At 42.5% G+C, this 27,381-nt stretch overlaps 1 protein-coding gene across 1 annotated transcript in view; it reads left to right on the forward strand.

The window, feature by feature from the left end:
- LOC110491049 (espin) overlaps positions 1-22,847 on the forward strand; it is a 119,737-nt gene extending 96,890 nt beyond the window's left edge. Inside the window, exons 13-15 of the mRNA XM_036946772.1 lie at positions 17,697-17,776; positions 18,122-18,133; positions 22,297-22,847. Of these exons, the coding sequence (XP_036802667.1) occupies positions 17,697-17,776; positions 18,122-18,133; positions 22,297-22,444 (240 nt within the window). The 3' untranslated portion in view covers positions 22,445-22,847. The remainder of the gene's footprint in view (positions 1-17,696; positions 17,777-18,121; positions 18,134-22,296) is intronic.
- The last annotated feature ends 4,534 nt before the right edge of the window (positions 22,848-27,381 follow it).

Consider the following 27,381-nt stretch of genomic DNA (forward strand, 5'->3'; position numbering starts at 1 on the left):
CCAGTCAGTCGATGTGGGTATTAACATTCGTCAACCAACATTCCTCTACTGCAACAGACACCCATGACAGCAAAGATATATTTTGTCATAGCGTTTTCTCTTCTTCCCTCATGTCCAGATTACATTTTTCCCCCCTAAACTATTAACCCTCTTACTGTCATCTGCTGTCATGCTAACGAATGTGGAACGGTGACTTATACTGAAGACAAAAGGAGATTACTCCTTACAGTGGATGACTTCCGATCTACTTTCAGCCAATTGGTTCGAGCTGGGATGCGCTCTCATACAGGTTGGAGTCAAGATTGTAGACTGGATACATGGTTGAGACTGAGGGTGCTGTCTAGATATTCGGAAACCCAATAGACAGTTATCTGGGGCAATTTATCAATGAAAACACCGGCCACCCAGAAAAATATGAATTATCAATTTAGAGAGAATGATTGTCAACTTAAATGAATGAGATGGAGATTGTCAAATTACATAAAAATAAACCATGTCCTGTCCAGCGGTTTTAACTTCTGTAAAAAAATATAATGAAAAAAGGATTTGGATTAGATAACAATTCAAGTAGCTAAGTCAGGGGTTCCCAAACCTTTTTCCCAAACCCCAACATGTAAGAAAGGTGTGGCTGCAAACCTTATAATTTTGTGTATTCTGTACAACCCATGTTGAATTCCTAGTCTCCGGCAGAGTTCGGAACTGCCGATCTGCGGTCAATAAGATGAACTCAGCCTATAAACTCCCCTTAGTCAAATCAAATCTTACTGTGAAATGCTTACTTACGAGCCCTAAACCAACAATGCAGAGTTTTTAAAAAGTTTGCTAAACTAAAGGAAAAATAGTAACACAATAAAATAACGTAGCAAGTGACAGTGACTGCATGGTATTCAAAGGAGGAGAGGGGCACTGGTACCGAGTATGTGCAGGGGTACGGGTTAGTCGAGGTAATTGAGGTAATACTGTATGTAGGTAGGGGTAATGTGACTATGCATAGATAATAAACGGCTAATAGCAGCAGTGTGTGTGAAGGAATGTGTGTGCGGTGTCAATATGCATGTGTGTGTTGAAGTGTCAGTATGTGTAAGTATGTGGTTAGAGTCCAGTGAGTGTACATCGAACCTATGCAAAAAAATAACAAACTAAGGGGTCAATCCAAATAGTCCGTGTAGCCATTTGATTAACAGCAGTCTTATGGTTTGGGGGTATACACTTTTTGGCCCTGACAGAGCATGGATTACCCCAGAGAACAATGCTACTCCAGCTGCTCTCTCATCATCTGACTATGTTTCCTCTCATAGACCGAGAGTATCTGGACGTCGCGGTGGTGGCACAGGGCTACTCATTTATATTTTCCCCCTCTCTCACCTCTCTCCTCCTTTGAATACCATGCAGTCACTGTCACTTGTCCACTCAAGCTTAACATTGTTGTCATATATCACCCACCAGGTGCCCTTGGAGAGTTCCTCAATGAGCTTGACACCTTGATGAGCTCATTTCCTCACCACTCATCGTACTGGGCGACTTTAACCTGACGCCTGACTTCAATTCATTTCTTTCCAGACTTTTCCTCTTTTGACCTCACCTCCCACGACGGCTGTCCCTGACAACAACAAAAAATCTTGGTTGACCGAAAGTCGTATTTTCTATCGACCAATCGATTGCTAGACATTTTTAAATGTGTATTTTTCCATATATAGACAACACCATATGTGTTTTAATAAAGTCAACTATATGCACTGAGCTTGTCTGATGCTATAAGCTTATGGTTTGATTCCTCAAGAGGGTGCCAGATCTTGATAACCTAAATATGAAAATAAATTACCTGACACAACTATTGTCCTCACTCCTGCTGGCTTTCACAGATTCTGCAATTACTCTCCTGAATTTGCCGGTAATAGGCTACACGAGGAGTGGGCAACCTGACTCATGTGGAATGCCAATTTATCTTACCGTTGCTACCGATTCATATGCACATTTTCGTGAAAGTTTAATTTAATTTATAATAACGTCTTGATGTCTCAAAATTCTATCCAAATCTGAATGAAAATTAAACAAACCTAAAAATGTCACTTCTATTGCCAACTAAACTAAAAAAGAAACGTCCTCTCACTGTCAACTGCATTTATTTTCAGTAAACTTAACATGTGTAAATATTTGTATGAACATAAGATTCAACAACTGAGACAAACTAAACAAGGTTCACAGACACGTGACTAACAGAAATGGAATAATGTGTCCCTAAACAAAGGGGGGTACAAAATCAAAAGTCACAGTCAGTATCTGGTGTGACCACCAGCTGCATTAAGTACTGCAGTGCATCTCCTCCTCATGGACTGCACCAGATGTGTCAGTTCTTGCTGTGAGATGTTACCCCACTCTTCCAGCAAAGCACCTGCAAGTTCCCAGACATTTCTGGGGGGAATGGCCCTAGCCCTCACAACAGGTCCCAGTCGTGCTCAATGGGATTGAGATCCGGCCTCGTCGCTGGCCATGGCAGAACACTGACATTCCTGTCTTGCAGGAAATCACACAGAGAACGAGCAGTATGGCTGGTGGCATTGTCATGCTGGAGGGTTATGTCAGGATGAGCCTGCAGGAAGGGTACCACATGAGGGAGGAGGATGTCTTCGCTGTAACACACAGCGTTGAGATTTCCTGCAATGACAACAAGCTCAGTCCGATGATGCTGTGACACACCGCCCCAGACCATGACGGACCCTGCACCTCCAAATCGATCCCGCTCCAGAGTACAGGCTTCGGTGTAACGCTCATTCCTTTGACGATAAACGCGAATCCGACCATCACCCCTGGTGAGACAAAACCGTGACTCGTAAGTGAAGAGCACTTTTTGCCAGTCCTGTCTGGTCCAGCGACGGTGGGTTTGTGCCCATAGAAAACGTTGTTGCCGGTGATGTCTGGTGAGGACCTGCCTTACAATAGGCCTACAAGCCCTCAGTCCAGCCTCTCTCAGCCTACTGCGGACAGTCTGAGCACTGATGGAGGGATTGTGTGTTCCTGGTGTAACTCAGGCAGTTGTTGCCATCCTGTACCTGTCCCGCAGGTGTGATGTTTGGATGTACCGATCCTGTGCTGTTACGTGGTCTGCCACTGCGAGGACAATCAGCTGTCCAAGGCGTCTCACAGTACAGACATTGCAATTTATTGCCCTGGCCTCATCTGCAGTCCTCATGCCTCCTTGCAGCATCCCTAAGGCACATTCACACAGATGAGCAGGGACCCTGGGCATCTTTATTTTGGTGTTTTTCAGAGTCAGTAGAAAGGTCTCTTCAGTGTCCTAAGTTTTCATAACTGTGACCTTAATTGCCTACTGTCTGTAAGCTGTTAGTGTCTTAATGGCCGTTCCACAGGTGCATGTTCATTAATTGTTTATGGTTCATTGAACAAGCATGGGAAACAGTGTTAAAAACCCTTTACAATGAAGATCTGTGAAGTTATTTGGATTTTTACGAATTATCATTGAAAGGCAGGGTCTTTTTTTGTTGAGTTTATGTAAAAATAGCCTACATACTAGATAACAATAAATATCCTAGAAATCATATTGGCTACACATGGCCTGTCTGCAATGAATTTTAAATATTATATCAACCATTAACTTGGCTCCGGCCTGAAGCTTGCGCTAGCAAACTTGCAACATTGTATAAAATATTCTGCTCCGGTGAACTTGTGACAGACACAGCTGTAGGCTATTTGCGCAAGGGATAAGAACCAGTGCTTGACTTGAACAGGAGCTCACCGGAGCAGAGTACCTGCACCTCAAATTTTCTCCTGCTTGAGCCCCCGTTCCTCTTATAGAATATTAGCTCAAAAGTATTGTGGAGCTCCTGCACCTAAATGTAAACAGTACCAGCACCCAAAATGATTACCAGAACCTATTTCAGTCCAAGTCAAGCACTGATAAGAAGCCTATTTTATGATGTATCCACTGTATCGGAGCATGACATTTCCCCCTTTCATTTACCCTTTCACGCTGAGTGGTTATTGAAAGTGAGAGAGCTGGAAAGATATTTCAAATACATTGAGGAACTATTGTCATTCTCAATGGATGTAAAAACAGACCTTGTTTGCTTGCTGTTTGAGGTGAAGAAAACATTACTTTGAGAAGCTCCACAGGTCATTAGTGGTGATGAGTTAAGCCAATCAGAAATACTATCAGCCCCAAATGGGCACATTTTTATGCCTACATTTTCGCACAGTCCAGGTAGCCTATAGGCCTACTTCTATGCGTGCCTGTGTAGCAGTGTGATTAAATTCCTGCATAAAATGGGTGTTATGCCACCTCCTGGTGTATTAGTGTGTTTACAATGTCTAACACAGTGATAAAAGTATGGAATTCTGGGTAATCCACTGCAGATTTATGGATGAGTTGAAAATTGAATGGTCCTGGGATAGAAATGTATAAAGTTGACATTGCATCATAAAATCCACATTTTACATAATACATTAGCAATTTATGTTATTCGTAACTAATGTTGTTGGTTTGGCGTCAAATAAGCCATCCTTTAAATGTTATTTGCCATGTGGGTTTTATGCTAGCTAAAGTTCCCTCTGAAGTTGGTAGCTATCTCGAGAATGCATCTTTAGGAGTGCTGTTTATATCCCGGCTCACAACTCATCCATACTGTGTGTGGGCCATGATTGCAGGTATTTTGACAAATGTGTAAAGTATATGTGTAAATGTATGAGCACCAGCTAGCAGTGTATTAGCCTGGTTTTGTTAGCTTAGGAAAATGTGGTACTTTCTATGTGTATTATATTTCTTCGCCACAAGAGAGTGACATTGAGTCATTTTTCAGTTAAATTTGATATCTTTTGTATATTGAAATGGATGATAGTTTATTCTGTTGTGAATGGGATTACATGGAAACAATATATATTTTTATTATAGTAAATTAGGAATGATTAGATATTATTAAATCCACTATACGATGACAATGTTCTTTTGTCAATTGCTGTGGGAGTGCTGTTTATATCCCGTCTACTACTAATCATTCATCCATACTGTGTGTCCCATGATTGCAGCTTTAAAAATAAAATAACTATCCATCCATTACTCCTTCCTGTGTTGACTCACGGACTTGAAGGACAGGACCAGGAAGTTTTTATACAGGATGTACCGCCCCCACCTACTGCCAACCAGTCATGTCAAGCTATACACACCCTTCCGCATTGTTACAACATTTGGGAGGCGCATGGTGATGCGTACAGTTGCGTCCATACCCTCAATATGGAGCCTCCGACCACATTTTAGATTCAAGCATAAATTGACTTTTAGTCTAGGCCTCCAGAATGGATTAGTTCACTGAGATGGACACACACACATACAGTACCAATCAAAAGTTTGGACACACCTACTCATTCCAGGGTTTTTCTTTATTTCTACATTGTAGAATAATATTGAAGATGATGAATTAACACATATGGAATCATATAGTAACTAAAAGTGTTTAACAAATCAAAATATATTTAGGATTCTTCAAAGTAGCCACCCTTTGCCTTGATGACAGCTTTGCACACTCTTGGCATTCTCTCAACTAGCTTCATGAGGAATGCTTTTCCAACAGTCTTGAAGGAGTTCCCACAGATGCTGAACACTTGTCTGCTTTTCCTTCACTCTGCGTTCCAACTCACCCCAAACCAGGTTGAGGTCAGTGTGATTGTGGAGGCCAGGTCATCTGATGCAGCACTCCATCACTCTCCTTCTTGGTTAGATAGCTCTTACACAGCCTGGAGGTGTGTTGGGTCATTGTCCTGTTGAAAAACAAATGATAGTCCTAAGCGCAAACCAGATGGGATGGTGTATCGCTGTAGAATGCTAAGTGTTCCTTGAATTCTAAATAAATCACTAACAGTGTCACCAGCAAAGCACCATCACACCACCTCCATGCTTCACGGTGGGAACCACATATGCAGAGATTATCCGTTCACCTACTCTGCGTCTCACAAAGACACGGCGGTTGGAACCAAAAATCTCACATTTGGATTCATCTGACAAAAGGACAGATTTCCACCAGTCTAATGTCCATTGCTTGTGTTTCTTGGCCCAAGCAAGTCTCTTCTTCTTATTGGTGTCCTTTAGTAGTGTTTTTGATTTATTTTATGAATTCAACCATGAAGGCCTGATTGACACAGTCTCCTCTGAACAGAAGATGTTGAGATGTGTCTGTTACTTGAACTCTGTGAATCGTTTATTTGAGCTGCAATCTGAGGTGCAGTTAACTAATAAACGTATCCTCTGTAGCAAAGGTAACTCTGGGTTTTCCTTTCCTGTGGCAGTCCTCTTGAGCTAGTTTCATTATAGTGCTTGATGGTTTTTGAGACTGCACTTGAATTAGCTTTCAAAGTTCTTGAAATGTTCAGGATTGACTGATCTTCATGTCTTAAAGTAATGATGGACTGTCGTTTCTCTCTGCTTATTTGAGCTGTTCTTGCCATCTGGATCTGGTCTTATGTAGCAACGTTTGAAATTGTGTTTTTTTACATGAGATAAAAGTAGAGACTCAGAGCTACGAAATGCACTGCATTTTTGAGGAACAACGAGAAAGTAATTCTGCTTTGAAAGTTGATAAACATGTAAACTCACTTTTGAGAAAATGGCCTTTAGTGAAGAGCTATTTTTTTTTGTCTGCACCCATTCAGCATTGTTCACACCCTCTTAAGCTTTACCCCCACCCATCTCGTTTCGCTCTTGGGAGAGTCCCACGCTTGACGCTCTAGCCGATTTGTTTCTCTCTGGATAAAATGAAAACATCCTAACCAGCTCTGCTGGCAACAATTTCATTACTCTTTTTGGCCGACGTTTACTGACACCGGCCATATTCAACAGGTGTTGTACACCATAGCTTAACACACAGCTTAACACATGTAGCTAGCTAAGTAAACAACATGTAAGAGTTTGTGTTGTACACCTATCATGTGAAGTTCGCTAGCAAGCCAGCCATCTAATGTTAGCTAGTTAAACAACAATGAACATAGTGCCAAATAATTACTACACTGCATAAATGTTTTACTTAAAAAAAAAATTAAACTTTATTTAACCAGGTAGGCTAGTTGAGAACAAGTTCTCATTTGCAACTGCGACCTGGCCAAGAGAAAGCATAGCAATTCGACACAAACAACAGTGTTACACATAGAATAAACAAAACATAGTCAATAATACAGTAGAACAAAATAAATCAAAAAGTCTATATACAATTAGTGCAAATGAGGTAAGATAAGGGCGTTAAGGCAATAAATAGGCCATGGTGGCGAAGTAATTACAATATAGAAATTAAACACTGGAATGGTAGATGTGCAGAAGATGAATGTGCAAGTAGAGATACTGGGGTGCAAAGGAGCAAGACATAAATAAATACATTATGGGGATGAGGTAGCTAGATGGGCTGTTTACATGTGGGCTATGTACAGGTGCAGTGATCTGTGAGCTGCTCTGACAGCTGGTGCTTAAAGCTAGTGAGGGAGTTATGAGTCTCCAGCTTCAGAGATTTTTGCAGTTTGTTCCAGTCATTGGCAGCAGAGAACTGGAAGGAAAGACGACCAAAGGAGGAATTGGCTTTGGGGGTGACCAGTGAGATATACCTGCTGGAGCGCGTGCTACGAATGGGTGCTGCTATGGTGACCAGTGAGCTGAGATAAGGCGGGGCTTTACCTAGCAGAGACTTGTAGATAACCTGTAACCAGTGGGTTTGGCGGCGAGTATGAAGCGAGGGCCAACCAACGAGAGCGTACAGGTCGCAATGGTGGGTAGTGTATGGGGCTTTGGTGACAAAACGGAATGCACTGTGATAGACTGCATCCAGTTTGTTGAGTAGAGTGTTGGAGGCTATTTTATAGATGACATCACTGAAGTCGAGGATTGTAAGGATGGTCAGTTTTACGAGGGTATGTTTGGCAACTTGAGTGAAGGATGCTTTGAGTGAAGGAAGCCGATTCTAGATTTAATTTTGGACTGGAGATGTGAGTTTGGAAGGAGAGTTTACAGTCTAACCAGACACCTAGGTATTTGTAGTTGTCCACGCATCCAGAGTAGTGATGCTGGACGGGTTAGCAGGTGCGGGCAGGGATCGGTTGAATAGCATGCATTTTGTTTTCCCTGCGTTTAAGAGTGGTTGGAGGCCACGGAAGGAGAGTTGTATGGCATTGAAGCTCGTCTGGAGGTTAGTTAACACAGTGTCCAAAGAGGGGCCAGAGGTATACAGAATGGTGTCGTCTGCGTAGAGGTGTACCAGAGAATCACCAGCAGCAAGCGCAACAACATTGATGTATACAGAGAAGAGTGTTGGCCATAGGATTGAACCCTGTGGTACCCCCATAGACTGACAGAGGTCCGGACAACAGGCCCTCCGATTTGACACACTGAACTCTATCAGAGAAGTACTTGGTAAACCAGGCGAGGGAATCATTTGAGAAACCAAGGCTTTTGAGTCTGCCAATAAGAATGTGGTGATTGACAGAGTCGAAAGCCTTGGCCAGGTCGATGAATATGGCTGCACAATAATGTCTCTTATGGTGGTTATGATGTCGTTTAGGATCTTGAGCGTGGCTGAGGTGCACCCATGACCAGCTTTGAAACCAGATTGCATAGTGGAGAAGGTACGGTGGGATTCGAAATGGTCTGTAATATGTTTGTTAACTTGGCTTTCGAAGACCTTGGAAAGACAGGGTAGGATAGACATAAGTCGGTAGCAGTTTGGGTCTAGAGTGTCACCCCCTTTAAAGAGGGGGATGACCGCGGCAGCTTTCCAATCTTTGGGAAATCTCAAACGATACGAAAGAGGTTGAACAGGCTAGTAATAGGGGTTGCAACAATTTCGGCAGGTCATTTTTAGAAAGAAAGGATCCAGATTGTCTAGCCCGGCTGATTTGTAGGGGTCCAGACTTTGCAGCTCTTTCAGAATATCAGCTATCTGGATTTGGTTAAGGAGAAATGGTGGGGGCTTTGGCGGGTTGCTGTGGAGGGTGCCGGGCAGTTGCCCGGGGTAGGGGTAGCCAGGTGGAAAGCATGGCCAGCCGTAGAGAAATGCTTATTGAATTTCTCAATTATAGTGGATTTATCGGTGGTGACAGTGTTTCCTAGCCTCAGAGCAGTGGGCAGCTGGGAGGAGGTGCTCTTATTCTCCATGGACTTTACAGTGTCCCAGAACCTTTTTGAGTTAGTACTAAAGGATACAAATTTCTGTTTGAAAAATCTAGCCTTAGTTTTCCTAACTGCCTGTGTGTATTTGTTCCTAACTTCCCTGAAAAGTTGCATATTACGGGGGCTATTCGATGCTAATGCAGAATGGCACAGGATGTTTTTGTGCTGGTCAAGGGCAGACAGGTCTGGAGTGAACCAAGGACCATATATATTCCTAGTTCTACATTTTTTGAATGAGGCATGCTTATTTAAGATGGTGAGGAAGGCACTTTTAAAGAATAGCTAGGCATCATCTACTGACGGGATGAGGTCAATGTCAATCCAGGATACCCCGGCCAGGTCAATTAGAAAGGCCTGCTCGCAGAAGTGTTTTAGGGAGCGTTTGACAGTGATGAGGGGTGCTCGTTTGGTCGCAGACCCATTACGGATGCAGGCAATGAGGCAGTAATCGCTGAGATCTTGATTGAAAACAGCAGAGGTGTATTTGGAGGGTGAGTTAGTTAGGATGACATCTGTGAGGGTGCCCGTGTTTACGGATTTGGAGTTGTACCTGGTAGGTTCATTGATAATTTCTTTGAGATTGAGGGCATCAAGCTTTGATTGTAGGATGGCCGGGGTGTTAAGCATGTCCTAGTTTAGGTCACCTAGTAGCACGAGCTCAGAAGATAGATGGGGGGCAATCAATTCACATATGGTATCGAGGGCACAGCTGGGGGCAGAGGGAGGTCTGTAGCAAGCAGCAACAGTGAGAGACTTGTTTCTGGAAAGGTGAATTTTTAGTAGAAGCTTGAATTGTTTGGTTACAGACTTGGATAGTAATACAGAACTCTGCAGGCTATACTTGCAGTAGATTGCAACACTGCCCCGAATCTACTGGGAGTTAACCAACCAGGTTCAATGTAAGCTAGCTAACATTAGCCTCTAACTAGCAAAGCAAACAGCTCTAGGATACGAATAATAACGTCATACACGTAACGTTAGCTAACGAGCCAGCCAGCTAACGTTAGCTAGTTAAACAACAATGAACAAAATGCCAAATCATGTTCTTACTACCCTGCGTGAATCTGCTGGGAGCTAACCAACCAGGTTCAACGTTAACTGGCTAACAATTAAGCTCTAACTAGCAAAGCAAGCGGTTCTGGGATACAAATAATACACGTAACGTTGGCTAGGGAGCCAGCCAGTAACATAGCTAGCTAGCGAACCATACACTTCAGCTTGAAATGAAACCACTTTGTCAAAATTAGAAGTGTGTAATATCTATCTTACCCATATACATCATGCATGATGGACGCCTCACCCTGTCAGGAATGCCATGCCACGGTTGCCCTTTGTTTGAAGATGTAATCCGGAGACAGGTGTTTTTTCCATCTCTTTAGCTATCATACTCCAATTCCACTGATTTCAAAATACTCGATCCTCCAGAAAGTGGAGAGCAACACTTATGCAGCTCCACTACACAACACATTTTTAAAGCTGCGTTTGACAGGATTACCAACAGAGTGACCAGCTCAAATAGACAGAAGTTCTCTATATGGCAGACCAATCTGAACTCCTCTCTCGGCATGTGCAGCCAACTGTTCCTAAGCCGTCATTGAAAATAAGAATTTGTTCTTAACTGACTTGACTAGTTAAATAAAGGTAAAATAAAAAATAAACTAATTATCTCAGCCAATCATGGCTAGTGGAAAGGTTGCCACTTTCTCTGTGGCTAAACCAACTAGGCTTGTAATTTAACCATTTTATTTGTATTTACAGATGGTATACATGTTTGTTATTATGAAAGTTATTATGAAAGTTCACATGTTCCACAAGGAATTTCTGCCAAAAAAATGCATTTTGATAAAATTTAAAAAATGGTTACGTTAAAATGGCTCTCCTGTGAAGTCGTGACTTGCGACATACGCCTAGTTTCCTGAAGCACACCTGTTAATTGAAATGCATTCCAGGTGACTTCCTCATGAAGCTGGTTGAGAGAATGCCAAATGTGTGCAAAGCTGTCATCAAGACAAAGGATTGCTCAAATATAAAATTTATTTTGGTTTGTTTAACACTTTTTTGGTTACTACATGATTCCATATATGTTATTTCATAGTTTTGATGTCTTCACTATTATTATACAATGTAGAAAATAGTAAAAAATAAAGTAAAACCCTGGAATGGGTAGGTGTGTCCAAACTTTTGATTGGTACTGTATATATTTTTGTTACTGCTCGACTAAAACAATCTCGGTTGACCAACAGCCTAACAATCAACCAGTCGACTAATTGTGGTCAGCCCTACCTCCCACTCACAAGGCAGGCAGTACGCTTGACCTAATCTTCACTACAGGCTGTTCACCTACTATTTTCACTGCAACCCCCCTCCAGGTCTCTGATCACTACTTTGTTTCCTTTTCTCTCCCCCAACCCTACCCACTCAGCCCCTACCCAGATGGTCATGTGCCACCGTAATCTTTGCTCTCTCTCATCCAGTTCTCTCTCCTCTCCTATCCTATCCTCTCTCCCGTCTGCTAAATCCTTCTGTCTCCTGACTCCGGCTCTTCAACCGTACTCTCTTCACTTTCCACATCCTTTGTTTCTCACGGTCCACTTTCGTCCGCGACCTTCCCCTCCCACTCCGTGGCTGATCGACTGCGTGCTAACAGTAGGGCTGCGGGCAGCTGAGCTGAAACTTAACTTCTGGAGGGCCTATTATCCTTCCACTCCCTCTCCACCTTCTCTTCATCTGTATCTGCTGCTCTAACCTCCATCCCTGGGAAACCATTCTCCACTTTCCCATACCTCATTAACCATCCACCACCTCCCTCTCTGCTGACGACTTTGTTAACCACTTTGGAAAAAAGGTTGACGACCTCATTCACTCTGCCTACTGAACCCACTGATCCAACTCAAACAGAACTACCCTACACCTTGACCTCTTTCTCCCCTCTCTCTCCAGACGACATCCTGTGACTAGTGATGTTCAGCCGCCCAACAACCTGCCAACTTAACCCCATCCTCCCTTCTCCAGACCATCTCTGGAGACCTCACTTCCCTCATCAACTCATCCCTGACCACTGGCTGCGTCCCCTCTGACTTCAAGATGGCCAGTCGCTCCCCTTGTCAAGAAACTAACACTCGACCGCTCTGACGTTAAACTACAGACCCGTGTCCCTTTCTTTTGTTTCCAAAACACTTTAGCGTGTTGTCTCTGACCAACTCTCTCATTATCTCTCTAAGAACGATCTTCTTGACCCTAACCAGTCAGGCTTCAGGGCGGCTCACTCAACTGAGACCGCTCTCCTCTGTGTCACAGATGCTCTGCAAAGCTGACTCTCTCTCCTCTGTTCTCATCCTCCGACATCTTTCCGCTGCCTTCGACACTGTGAACAATTAGATCCTCCTCTCCACCCTCTCATGCTCTGCACACTCCAGGATTGCACACTACCTGGAAGGTTGCTCCTAACAGGTGGTGTGGAGAGGATCTGTGTCTTCATCATGTGCTCTCACTACTGGTGTCCACTAAGGGCTTGGTTCTAGGCCCTTTTCTCTTCACACCAAGTCACTCTGCTCTGTCATATCCTCACATGGTCTCTCCTATCATTACTATTTGGATGACACTCAACTATTCTTCTCCTTCCCCCCCTTCTGACACACAAGGTGGCAACATGCAACTCTGCGTGCCTGGCAGACATCTCGGCTTGGATATCGGCCCACCACCTTTTGCGCAACCTCGACCAAACAGCTGCTCTGCCTCCCGTGGAAGGCATGTCTGCTCCAAGACCTCTTCATCACGGTTGACAACTCCACAGTGGTCCCCTCCCAGAGTGCAAAGAACCTTGTCGTGACCCTGGACAACACCCTATTGTTCTCTGCAAACATCAAAGCAGTGACTCATTCCTGCAGGTTCATGCTCTATGACATCCGTAGAGTACGACTTTTCAATGCTAGCATGACTAGATTTTGTCAATTTAACTCACCCAGTGCATCGTTTGGCCATGTCTTTCACTTTTGGGTCCGTTCCATCAGTCCTAATGTACCAACCCGTATGGTAAAGAATTGTGAAAATCTGATAAGAATCTTGTATGGCAGAAGATGAGTACAAAAATTGATGAAGTAATCTAAGTATCTGGCAAGTTTTTCCTTGTGTCAGTGGCGTATATGTGTTAACTTATTTGCCATATATGACATGCATGATTTAATTTCCTACATATATATGGTATGATATATGAGACAAAATATGAGTCATCTATAAATATTACAGAAAAGGTATACGTTCTGACAATATAACCTATACAAAATAAATGCTTTCCTTTATAAGTTTCACATTCAATATATAAGGGCGCAGTGGTCTAAGGCAGTGCTAGATGTGCCGCTAGAGATCCTGGTTCCAGGCCGCGACCAGGAGACCCATGGGGTGGCACACAATTGGCCCAGCGTCGTCTGGGTTAGGGGAGGGTTTGGCCGACAGGGACATCCTTGTCCTGGGCGCAATGCATGCCGACACTATCGCCAGGTGTACGGTGTTTCCTCCGACACATTGGTGCGGCTGGATTCCGGGTTAAGTGGGCATTGTGTCAAGACGCAGTGCAGCTTGTCTGGGTTGTGTTTCAGGGGCCGCACGGCTCTCAACCTTTGCCTCTCCCGAGTCCGTACAGGAGTTGCAGCGATGGGACAAGACTGCTTTCCCTCTTCTTCACCTCCTGATTTCCCCCTTCCTCTTGCTCCTTCTGCTTTTCTCCTCCCTCTCCCTCCTTTTCCCCTTCCTCCTCCTGCTGCTCCGCCCTCTCCCGTGTTCTCCCTCCTTTTCCCCTTCCTCCTCCTGCTGCTCCGCCCTCTCCCGTGTTCTCCCTCCTTTTCCCCTTCCTCCTCCTGCTGCTCCGCCCTCTCCCCTGTTCTCCCTCATTTTCCCCTTCCTCCTCCTGCTGCTCCGCCCTCTCCTGTTCTCCCTCCTTTTCCCCTTCCTCCTCCTGCTGCTCCGCCCTCTCCTGTTCTCCCTCCTTTTCCCCTTCCTCCTCCTGCTGCTCCGCCCTCTCTCCCGTTCTCCCTCCTTTTCCCCTTCCTCCTCCTGCTGCTCCGCCCTCTCCCCTGTTCTCCCTCCTTTTCCCCTTCCTCCTCCTGCTGCTCTGCCCTCTCCCCCTGTTCTCCCTCCTTTTCCCCTTCCTCCTCCTGCTGCTCTGCCCTCTCCCCCTGTTCTCCCTCCTTTTCCCCTTCCTCCTCCTGCTGCTCTGCCCTCTCCCCTGTTCTCCCTCCTTTTCCCCTTCCTCCTCCTACTGCTCCGCCCTCTCCCCTGTTCTCCCTCCTTTTCCCCTTCCTCCTCCTGCTGCTCTGCCCTCTCCCCTGTTCTCCCTCCTTCGGCATTCCAGCTCCTGCTCGTCCTCACGGCGGACTTTGCTTCTTCTTTCAATACGGGTGACATTTTGTGCGTCAATGTCAGACAGTGCAAGTGCTTTGAAATGTGTATGTCCCATGTATATGAGACCTTGTAAGCTAAGCCTTCTATGTCTTGTATGTTTTTTATACAATACATTTCTGTTCTGTCTAAATGTTACCCACCCATACAAGTCAGATATTACAATAATATTTTATGAAACTTAATTACAAGTTCCAGGTAGAACATATAGAATAATTTAACAGAATTCTTATCTTTTCCATATGGGAATCCCGCCCACCTGGTATGCTGGGTGAGCTAAATCTGGTGTGCTGGGTGAGCTAAATCTGATGTGCTGGGTTGAGCTACATCTGGTGTGCTGGGTGAGCTACATCTGGTGTGCTGGGTGAGCTACATCTGGTGTGCTGGGTGAGCTACATCTGGTGTGCTGGGTGAGCTACATCTGGTGTGCTGGGTGAGCTAAATCTGGTGTGCTGGGTGAGCTACATCTGGTGTGCTGGGTGAGCTACATCTGGTGTGCTGGGTGAGCTACATCTGGTGTGCTGGGTGAGCTAAATCGAGTCCACCTGCTTTATCTTTACCAACCCAGAGATTCAATGGGAGGAAAATTATGTGTAGTGATTAGACTCTGCCAAATCATGGGAAAACAAAAATATAATTACTTGACCCCCTGGAAAGAATTAACAAAAAAACTGAGCAAACTAAAATGCTATTTGGCCCTTAACAGAGAATACACATTGGCAGAAACACTGTGACTGACCCAAAATTAAAGAAAGCTTTGACTATGCACAGCCTTGCTATTCAGAAAGTTTGCCGTAGGCAGACCTGGCTCTCGAGCGGACCAGCTATGTGCTCACTGCCCACAAAATGAGGCGGAAACTGAGCTGCACTTCCTGACCTCCTGCCAAATGTATAACCATATTAGAAACACATATTTCCCTCAGATTACACAGATCCACAAAGAATTTGAAAACAAATCCAATTTTGATAAACTCCCATATCTATTGGGTGAAATACCACAGTGTGCAATCACAAGAGCAAGGTACCTGTTGCCACAAGAAAAGGGCAACCAGTGAAGAACAAACACCATTGTAAATACATATTTACTTATTTTTACTTTTTTACTTTAACTATTTGCACAACGTTACAACACTGTATATAGACATAATGACATTTGAAATGTCTTTATTCTTTTGGATCTGTGTGTAATATTTACTGTTCATTTGACATGCCAATAAAGCCCCTTGAATGAATTGAATGAGTAGGTCTGAGGCTCTAGGAGAATCTTAATTGAATACTCCTCACGTCCTCTCTCTCATCTCCTCCTTCTCAAACCCATTGGAGGAGAAGGTCACAGGGGTGGGACCTCTGGCTTTCTCATCCAATGGGTTTTGAGAAGGAATCTTAAGAGAGCTGACATGAGAAATTCTCCCTCTGAGTGGATTTTATCAATTTGGTTTTTGTATCACCTCTAATCTAAATGTCCATATTGTATCATGTCAAGAAAGGGCACCATGTTCAGAGGACCATTTAACAATCCATATTTCAATTTCTTACCAAGTTCAGCTCACACGTGTATATACAATAAGACACAGTATTGGTCTTTGCCTATCAGTTCATAGTATATTAGCTCAAGAGTACTGCCTTGCAACATGAAGACTTCAAGGAATTTCCATGCATTCCCTAAACAGCAACCGTTCTTGTTACTCGTCCAGGTATGAATGGATGCCTTCCGACTGCGGCCTTTTATATGATGCAATTAGCATGCAACCATGTAAATCTACAATGGCTGCTGTGCTGTTGTATAGGTAGCATTAAACTGGCTTTGTCTCACTTTCTTTGCATGTCTATCAAATTACATCACATATTTTTACTCCCATTCTAGAGTTCCCAGGGGAACCATAAGAAATGCAATGTGTAGAGAGCTAAGCTTACACGGATACTTTTGGCTAGGGCCAGTGAAACGCTGTGGGGTAAGAGGGATGCGAGGGATAATGGATCTGTAGCCAGGTGAAAATGAGAAATCCAAGATGGCTCCCATCCTCTAATTAGGACCTGAAAGAGACGGGTTTCAGGCAGTGTGTGTGCACTGTCCACAACCTGTCTGCAATGAGCTGGGTTTCAGTCACTTAAAACTGGCTCTCCAAATCTCATTTGATTTGTCACATGCGCCGAATACAACAGGTACTGTGTAATGCTACAACTTACTGTGTAATGCTTACTTACGAGCCCTTAACTAACAATGCAGTTCAAGAAATGGAGTTAAGAAAAGATTTACAAAATAAACAGAAGTCAAAAATAAAAAGCAACACAATAATGAAGCCATATTCAGGGGGTTCAGGTTAGTTGAAAGTAGGGGTAAAGTGACTGCATAGATCATAAACAGCAAGTAGCAGCAGTGTAAAAACAAAGGGGGGGGGGGTGTCAATGTAAATAGTCTGGGTGGCCATTTGTTTAATTGTTCAGCAGTCTTATGGCTTGGGGGGTAGAATCTGTTAAGGAGCCTTTTGTACCTAGACTTGGCTCTCCGGTATCGCTTGCCGTGCGGTAGCCGAGAGAACAGTCTATGACTTGGGTGTCTGTAGTCAACGAACAGCATTCTCACATAGGTGTTATTTTTGTCCAGGTAGGAAAGGGCTGTGTGGAGTGCGATTGCATCATCTGTGGATCTGTTGGTGTGGTATTCAAATTGGAGTGGGTCTGGTGTTGATGTGAGCCATGACCAGCCTTTCAAAGCACTTCATGGCTACCGAGGGTGGTAGTCATTTAGGCAGGTTACCTTCACTTTCTTGGGCCCAGAGTCAGCTGATAAGGTCTAGACCTGGGTTCAAATTTTATTAGAAATTGCTTTAGCTTGGCTGGAATGCCTATTTTATACCTTGCAAGCTCAACAAAGCAACAGATAATGTATTTGAAATGTTTTTTAAATGGTATTTGATGCCAGCTCTTTACAGTGTATGGTTCAGCCATACAATGTAAGCATTATAAAGGGTCCATAATCAGGTGCTTCACCTTTGTGAGCTACATCATTGGAGAAACAACAAAGGATGGGAAAGGTCTGAGTTCCTTGGAGGCTAATGGGAAGACTGTAGTAGTGGAGTTGGGCAGGGACAGTGTTTAAAGTGTGGGCCCCATTGTGACGGGCTCTTGTGCGTTTGGTCCTCTGCAGGTGGATGAGGAGGTGGCGCGCCTGGCGTCCATGCCAGGATGGCGAAGGGACATCATCAAGAAAAAGCTTGATGAAGAGAAGTGAGTGAGAGACGGTGCTACCCATCCCATTACTCCAATCAGGAGCTTACACTGTTGCTCCATTATCTCTTCAATGGTCTCTGATTTGTCCTCCCTTCTGTCAATTTCTCCGGTTGTTTGCCTTGGTTAATGTTTTTTTTTAATCTTCTCTTTTCCCCCCTCAAGTTGTGTTGGGTGGGTTGATAAAAAAAAGTAGATCCTGAAATATTTAGAGCATATAGCTGGCTACCTACTGTATAACCACTATACACATTATTTCCTGTAGTCGTTAAGTAACGTTTTTAATGTATTAATACTGTATTTCCTTAAATTCCTTTTTGTGCCTAACTTCTCCGGGTCGGACAGGGGGCAAAAAAGGTAAGAAAACATTCTATAAAATGTTCATTTATAATATGCCACAAACTATTATCATGAACTTGGTTTCCATCCAATTTGCAACATATTTTAAATGCAAATATTCTAAAATCCACACAAAAACAACATGTGCATTTTCCCACAACCTACAAAAGGTTGTGTGTGTTGTGGGAAAAAAACTACTTTGGCAGTTAAATTCCAACGTACCGAATAACAATGTGTTAAATAGAGAATGTGCACTGTATTTTTGGATCAAAATTGATGTTCTGATGCAGTTTGGGCAATTTATAGTATTGCTTTTTTTGTGGAGTAATGCAGCTGTTTTTCTGTGTGACTTTTGTTTTATTTGTGCTTCCCAGACTGTGTTTTTGTGTGTGTGTGTATATATATATATTATATATATATATATATACACACACACACACAGTGGGGAGAACAAGTATTTGATACACTGCCGATTTTGCAGGTTTTCCTACTTACAAAGCATGTAGAGGTCTGTCATTTTTTATCATAGGTACACTTCAACTGTGAGAGACGGAATCTAAAACAAAAATCCAGAAAATCACATTGTATGATTTTTAAGTAATTAATTAGCATTTTATTGCATGACTTAAGTATTTGATACATCAGAAAAGCATAACTTAATATTTGGTAAAGAAACCTTTGTTTGCAATTACAGAGATCATACGTTTCCTGTAGTTCTTGACCAGGTTTGCACACACTGCAGCAGGGAATAAATAGGAAAAACTGCAAAATCGGCAGTGTATCAAATACTGTACTTGTTCTCCCCACTGTATATATACAGTGGGGAAAATAAGTATTTAGTCAGCCACCAATTGTGCAAGTTCTCCCACTTAAAAAGATGAGAGAGGCCTGTAATTTTCATCATAGGTACACTTCAACTATGACAGACAAAATGAGAAAAAAAATCCATAAAATCACATTGTAGGATTTTTTATGAATTTATTTGCAAATTATGGTGGAAAATAAGTATAAAATAAGTATTGTATATATATACACACACACACACACGAGTCAAAAGTTTGGACACACACTCATTCAAGGGTTTGTTTTTATTTTTACTATTTTCTACATCCAAACTATGAAACATATAGAATCATGAAGTGACCAAAAAAAGTGTGAAACAAATCTAAATATATTTTAGATTCTTTAAAGTAGCCACCCTTTGCCTTGATAACAGCTTTGCTCACTCTTGGCATTCTCTCAACCAGCTTCATGAGGTAGTCACCTGGACTGCATTTCAATTAACAGGTGTGCCTTGTTAAGTTAATTTGTGGAATTAATTTCCTTCTTAATGCGTTTGAACCCATCAGTTGTGTTGTGACAAGGTTGGGGGGGGGGGGGGGGGCATACAGAAGGTGGCCCTATTTGGTAAAATATCAAGTCCATATTATGGTAAGAACAGGTCAAATAAGAGAAATGACAGTCCATCATTACTTTAAGACATGAAGGTCAGTGAATATGGAACATTTCAAGAACTTAGAAAGTTTCTTCAATTGCAGTCACTTAAACCATCAAGTACTATGATGAACCTGGCTTTCATGAGGACCGCCACAGGAAAGGAAGACCCAGAATTACCTCTGCTGCAGAGGATAAGGTCACAGAGTTCAAGTAACAGACATCTCATTCCCACCGTGAAGCATGGAGGAGGTTGTGTGTTGGTGTGGGGATGCTTTGCTGGTGACACTGTCAGTGATTTATTTCGATATCAAGCTACACTTAACCAGCATGGCTACCACAGCATTCTACAAAGATACGTCATCGCATCTGGGGTTAGTGGGACTATCATTTGTTTTCAACAGGACACTGACCCAACACACCTCCAGGCTGTGTAAGGGCTATTTTATCAAGAAGGAGAGCGATGGAATGCTGCATCAGATGACCTGGCCTCCACAATCACCCAACCTCAACCCAATTGAGATGGTTTGGGATGAGTTGGACCACAGAGTGAAGGAAAAGCAGCCAACAAGTGCTCAGCATATGTGGGAACTCCTTTAAGACTGTTGGAAAAGCATTCTAGCTGAAGCTGGTTGAGAGAATGCCAAGAGTGTGCCAAGCTTTCATAAATATTTTGATTTGTTAAACACTTTTTGGGTTACTACATGTGTTATTTCATAATTTTGACATCTTCACTGTTATTCTACAATGTAAAAAAATAGTAAAAATAACATCCCTGGAATGAGTATTCAGACCCCTTGACTTTTTTTTTTACATTACAGCCTTAATCTAAAATTGATTCAATTGTTTGATTCTCTCATCAATCTCTGCACAATACCACATAATGACAGACATTTTAAAAAATTTCAGAATAATTTTTACTGAAATATCACATTTAAATAATTATTCAGACCCTTTACTCAGTACTTTGTTGAAGCACGTTTGGCAGCGATTACAGCCTCGAATCTTCTTGGGTGTGACGCTACAAGCTTGGCACACCTGTATTTGGGGAGTTTCTCTCATTCTTCTCTGCAGATCCTCTCAAGCTCCGTCAGGTTGGATGGGGAGTGTCACTGCACAGCTATTTTCAGATCTCTCCAGAGATGTTAGATTGGGTTCAAGGCTTCCATCTGTTCACTCTACTATAAAGGCCGGATTTGGTGGATTGCTGCAGAGATGGTTGTGCTTCTGGAAGGTTCTCTCATCTCCACAGAATAACTCTGGAGCTCTGTCAGAGTGACCATCAGGTTCTTGGTCACCTCCCTAACCAAGTCCCTTCTCCCCCTATTGCTCAGTTTGGCCGAGCGGCCAACTCTAGGAAGAGTCTTGGTGGTTCCAAACTTCTTCCATTTAAGAATGATGGAGGCCACTGTGTTCTTGGGGACCTTCAATGCTACAAAAATGTTTTCGTACCCTTCCACAGATCTGTGACTCGACACAATCCTGTTTCGGAACTCTACGGAGTTCAATAATAAAATACAAATGATTGAATCCGTAGCCCAATAAACAGCATGCTTTCCCGAGTCGTAGTGGGAGGTCCACACAACATATCATTGCGTGACTCCATGTTTACTTCGATATGATGGTTATTATATCAATATTTGCGCATTTACACCACCATTTCTCTCATAATACATTTTACCTAGACAAAAAGATCCCACATTGTCTAGCGTGTTTTGCTTTGTCAACATTTGGAAAGTTTACCAAAAAATTTGCTGTTTTCCATTATCCCTGTTGTGACATTCTTTATCCGACACGTACTTTACTCACATAAAAAGGTTGCATGGGAATCCTGGTCTGTAGTGATGCCATATAGCATGCAGATTTTTGGTTTCACATGGACTGAAAAGATCAAGGTTTCCAACTACTGGTCAGTAATATTAGAATAACACCCATCATTTCATACATCCCCCTGCAGAGTTATAATGAAGCAGTCAAACTCTCATATAATAAATATTCGTAAGACATCACATAAAATTGATAAACTAGAGGCAAGCATGGCATTATATTGACGTATCAGCCCTCAAATGTTGCTGCCTTTTTGATACAATAGGACTCGGTCATTAACAATCAGCAATCAGCGTTAGGTAACGAACTCATTGATCCTGCTCATTGTAATACAACACGTTTAAAAGTGAGTTAAATCCTCCATAAGGCAGAAGTCTCTTTACCTGGTATGTATTTAGAAATGACACCGTAATGTATGTTTACCAGGTGGTAACCAGTTATAGGAGGTACCAAAAGTATTCATTGTTACCAGACCAGGGTCAAATACTTGAGCTTTGGTTTGCCTGGTACAGTGGAACCAATAGAATTGTCCCAAAAGTTTAAACTCCCATCTAATTTAAGCCCATCTCAAACATTTACATTTGACTGTGGTGACCTAGCCTAAAATCCAGAATCTGTTTTGTGCTTACATTCCACTCATTGTACTCCGTGTCATGACAGACAAGGAGAGGTGAGCTAAACAGACTGGTGCCCAGGGTAATAGTGACCTTTTTAATTTACTCAACAGGGCCAAACCGAGCGAGCTATACTGGTAACGCATGCACCATAGTTACCATGTAAAAATAACATATCAGAGACACCACAGTAGAGTTCGGGTTGGCCCAGAATCAGGCAATTGTTTCTTAATACAAACTGAAACAGTCACACATTGAATCACACTGACACCTTGTATTCACCTTCCCTCTTATTGGTGCACTCAGAAAAGAAGAGGAGCTTGCAAACAAGGCAAAGGAGAGCGGGGAGAAGAAAGAGCAGGAGCGACTACGGACCATGGGTTACAACGAGAGCAAGTTGGCGCCATGGCAACGGCAGATCATCCTGAAGAAAGGAGACATAGCGAAACAGTAGATAGAGCCTCCCCATCCAACCCCCTTCAATGTCAACCAACCAACCCCCAACCCAACTACTACCAAAATCCCCTCCCATACCCAACCCTCATCGCACCCCACCCCAACCAGGTTTCCACTAACACAGCCACAAAGTAAGGTTCCAGAGCTACCAAGGCAAAATTAGCTACAAAAATGTGCATTTTGGCGTTAATTTAAGGTTATTAGGGTTAGGTTGAAAATAAACGTGAAATCATAGAAATAGGCAGCGTTTAGCCATATGCCAGCAGCATACCACTGCTGGCTTGCTTCTGAAGCTAAGCAGGGTTGGTCCTGGTCAGTCCCTGGATGGGAGATCAGATGCTGCTGGAAGTGGTGTTGGAGGGCCAGTAGGAGGCACTCTTTCCTCTGGTCTAAAAAATATCCCAATGCCCCAGGGCAGTGATTGGGGACACTGCCCTGTGTTGGGTGCCGTCTTTAGGATGGGACGTTAAACGGGTGTCCTGACTCTCTGAGGTCAATAAAGAGCCCATGGCACTTATTGTAAGAGTAGGGGTGTTAACCCCGGTGTCCTGGCTAAATTCCCAATCTGGCCCTCAAACCATCACGGTCACCTAATAATCCCAGTTTACAATTGGCTCATTTATCCCCCTCCTCTCCCCTGCAACTATTCCCCAGGTCGTTGCTGCAAATGAGAACGTGTTCTCAGTCAACTTAACTGGTAAAATAACGGATAAATAAAAAAATAATTATGACTTTGTGGCTGTGTTAACTAGTGACGACCCACCAAACAGGACCATGCCACCTCCCAACATGCTTTGCAGCTCTGTCATCCTGAAATTGTGTGGCCGCACCAAGGTCCCGTGGACAAAAACTGTACGTATCGCAACGTTAGCGGTGTCTGATTCAAAGGACAACATGAGCACATTAGATGCTCCTACCCCTTTTTGTCCTGTCAAAACATTTGGCTAAATTACTGTACGTATCGCAACTGTATGAGAACCTTAGACTTGAATCATATACACTAGCTTTACTTTACATTATTTAACATGACTCTGTAGGAATTTCCCATACAATTCCACACACTTGAACAACCTTTCTCAATGTTGATCTGTTGGTCTGTCTTGTTGGCCATTGTGGGAAAAGTTGTCATTGCTATAGGTTGAGCAGTTTGTCATAAATAGAAAAACTGTCCACGATCTGTTTTCTCTGCATTTGATTCACCCACACTTACATTGATAATTGAGCTCTAAAACTAGACTGTTGTATTCTACTGTAGGTTTGCTTTTAGGATGGAAAATGTCATGGTCAACATAATAAGCAATGGCATTTTGATACTGTATATATCATCTCCATGTATTGCACAAAGACCTATATAGAACCAGACCATTCTATTTAATGATGCTATTTTTCATTGAGCCCATCTGAACTTCCAGAGATATTGTTGAAACAGGAAATAGATAAAGTCCCTCCTGTATCTGTTATTTTGTACATTAATATCATATGGGTAACTGCAACCATAAGTCATTTAAAATGGGTTTATTAATATTGTTAGTTGTGGATAACGTAATTAAAGTTTAAAAAATAACACTGAACAAAAATATAAAAGCAACATGTAATGATTTCAATGATGTTACTGAGTTACAGTTCATATCAGGAAATCAGTCAATTGAAATGAATTCATTAGGCCCTAATCTTTGGATTTCACATGACCGAGAATACAGACTGGTCACAGATACCTTTTTTTAAAAGTAGTGGATCAGAAAAGCTGTCCGTATCTGGTGTGACCACCATTTGCATTGTGACACATCTCCTTCACGCTGTTGATTGTGGCCTGTGGAATGTCCCACTCCTCTTCAATGGCGGTGCGAAGTTACTAGATATTGGCGGAAACAAACCGCTGTACACGCCAATCCAGAGCATCCCAAACATGCTCATTGAGGTGACATGTCTGAGTATGCAGGCCATGGAACTGGGATATTTTCAACTTCCAGGAATTGTGTATAGATCCTTGTGACATGTGGCCGTGCATTATCATGCTGAAACATGAGGTGATGGAGGAGGATAAATGGCACGACAATGGGCCTCAGGATCTCGTCACGGTATCTAAAATGCAATTGTGTTCGTTGTCCATAGCTTATGCCTGCCTATACCATAACCCCACCGCCACCATGGGGCACTCTGTTCACAACGTTGACATCAGCAAACCGTTCACCCACACGAAGCCATGCATGCTGTCTGCCATCTGCCCGGTACAGTTGAAACCGGGATTCATCCAGGAAGAGTACACTTCTCCAGCATGCCAGTGGCCATCGAAGGTGAGCATTTGCCCACTGAAGTCAGTTACAAAGTTGAACTGCAATCAGGTCAAGACCCTGGTGTGGACGACGAGCAGGCAGATGAGTTTCCCCAAAAAGGTTTCTGACAGTTTGTGTAGAAATTCTTTGATCTTGCAGGTAAAGAAGCCAGATGTGCAGGTCCTGGGCTGGCATGGTTACAAGTGGTTGTGAGGTCGGTTGGATGTACTGCCAAATTCTCTAAAACGACATTGGAGGAGGCTTATGGTAGAGAATTTAATGTATCTGGCTACAGCTATGGACATTCCTGCAGTCAGCCTGCCAATTGCACACTCCCTCAACTTGAGACATCTGTGGCGTTGTGTGACAAAACAGCACATTTTAGATTGCCCTTTTATTGTCCCCAGCACAAGGTGCACCTGTGTAATGACCATGCTGTTTAATCAGCTTCTTGATATGCCACACCTGTCAGGTGGATGGATTGTCTTGGCAAACTTTTGTTCAGTTTGAGCATTTAACTCTTTTTTTACTTTTCAACGCCCTTATTGTGATCATGGTGAATTGTTTGTGTTGCATGTGTCTTATGGATGTCAAAATTGACTGTGTTGTCCAACCAAAAGCACATCTCTTGTTATTCAAGAGGATTGAACACTCCACAATCATGCTAATTAAAAAACACATAATATTTAGCAAATCGCTATGAGTTCAACAAGCAAACATGTTTTTTTTTATCGATGTATAAAATATTAGGAGCACAATCATAACAGAAGTCTCATCAGCACACTGAATATTGCAAAAGTCCCACAAATATATCAGTGTCCTTTATCTGGCTTTCACCAGTAAACCTTGGAATGTAATATTTTATGAGCAGATCCTTTTACTAGAGGAGAGTTCTCTCTCTCTCACTTACTATATTTTCAATCCACCTACTGTTTTTTTTTTCTAGGTAAATGTTGTAGGTTTTTTTTGGTCAGGGGACCAAACTATACGTAACTCGGGCATTCTCTTTTTTTTTAAATGACCGTTGACACATTGTTGATTTCGTAGGATGATGTGCACTAATGCTGTGGCTGGAGTTGTTGGTCCTCAGAAATGTGCCAGACGTGTCTTTCTGAATGTGTATATAAAACATAAAACAGTATATGGGCATCCCCAATGTCAGAAAATGTGCTACAGGTTTACTTCATATGTATTGGGTGTACATTTTTGCAAGTGTATCAAACATAATATATAATGAAATTCATGGTCCTTGTTGAGAAACTATTTGGAAATATTCAATTCATTGGATGGCATATTGATGTGAAAATGTAAAACTAAGTAAATGTCATTGCCATTCGAAGATTTTCTATACATTTATTACAGTATATAGTAACCCTCAATACTTTGTTGTTTCATTGTTCCCATATTATAGTTCTCAGCCTTGCTTACATAGATTGTTGGTTCATGAATGTAAAACTATATTTTCAGATTGTCAAATGGAATCTTTGACCTTTTGTAAATTGATTTATCTACTGCTTATCGGGTCTGGCAAAATTAAGGCAGCAATACAATTTTAAAAACATTACAATGTAATGTGTTATACAAATCAAAATATATTTTATATTTGAGATTCAAATAGCCACCCTTTGCATTTATGACAGCTTTGCACACTTGGAATTCTCTCAACCAGCTTCATGCATTTAAATTAACAGGTGTGCCTTAAGGGTTAAAAGGCTGACTACACCATTCGCTGTGCGAGCGTTGCAAAATACATTTAGAAATCTGTTATTCAATTATTGTGCCAACGAGCGTCTGCGTTGCCAAGGGCTAAAATAGAAATCAGTTCTATTTCTGATGCAGATTGCGCTGCAAGTCCTGCCTCTCCCAGCTCCTCATTGGTTTACAGAAGCAGGTACCCACGTGCCATCTCCTCATTGGTTATACCCACGTGGGTGACTGAAAGACGAACAAGCTCAGTGGTGGTAATGTACCTAATTTATGAAAGTTGCCAATTGCAATATAGTCAAGAGAAGAAAAAGCCTGGAAAGAAGAGAGATGACTCGAAACGATTGGTTGACCGTTTTATCTATGGATTAATTGGCGGATAAAGGACCTTGTGCATTTCAGGTAAAAAAACAACTCGATGTTTATATCCCAGGACAAATTAGCTAGCAACAGCAAGCTAGCTAAATAGGACAAATTAGTTAGCAAGTGCAAGCTAACTAGCTAAATTGCCATAAATGTTCAAGGCTTTTTTTTTCAACGCAGGCGCTCGTTGGCGCAATAATTGAATAACAGATTTCTAAATTTATTTTGCAACACTCACGAGCGGTATGATCAGCCTGTGAGCCTACAATTTCTCTGAAATTCTGCTGGACAATTGCCGAACAACTGAACGTTATGTCACACTAAGTTGTTTGCAAGAGAATCTCTTTCTTCGAGTTGGACAGGTACTGTACTTTTATGAATAGTTTTTAATTACGTTTTGTCAAGAGGGAATAACACAGCAGTCGTCGACCGTGGGGCGCTACACTCACACCCCTTTCTAATTGATTTAATGGTGGCGTTTTCAGTGTGGGTATATGCAATTGTTTTGTTTAGAGGTGGCACCACTGGTTCAAAAGTGGTGTTGCAAAATTCATACATGTATTTTCTGGGGCCTCATTTATAAACCTTGCATAAA

This window comes from Oncorhynchus mykiss, chromosome 16 (genome assembly GCF_013265735.2).
Source record: "Oncorhynchus mykiss isolate Arlee chromosome 16, USDA_OmykA_1.1, whole genome shotgun sequence".
NCBI classification, from domain to species: domain Eukaryota; kingdom Metazoa; phylum Chordata; class Actinopteri; order Salmoniformes; family Salmonidae; genus Oncorhynchus; species Oncorhynchus mykiss.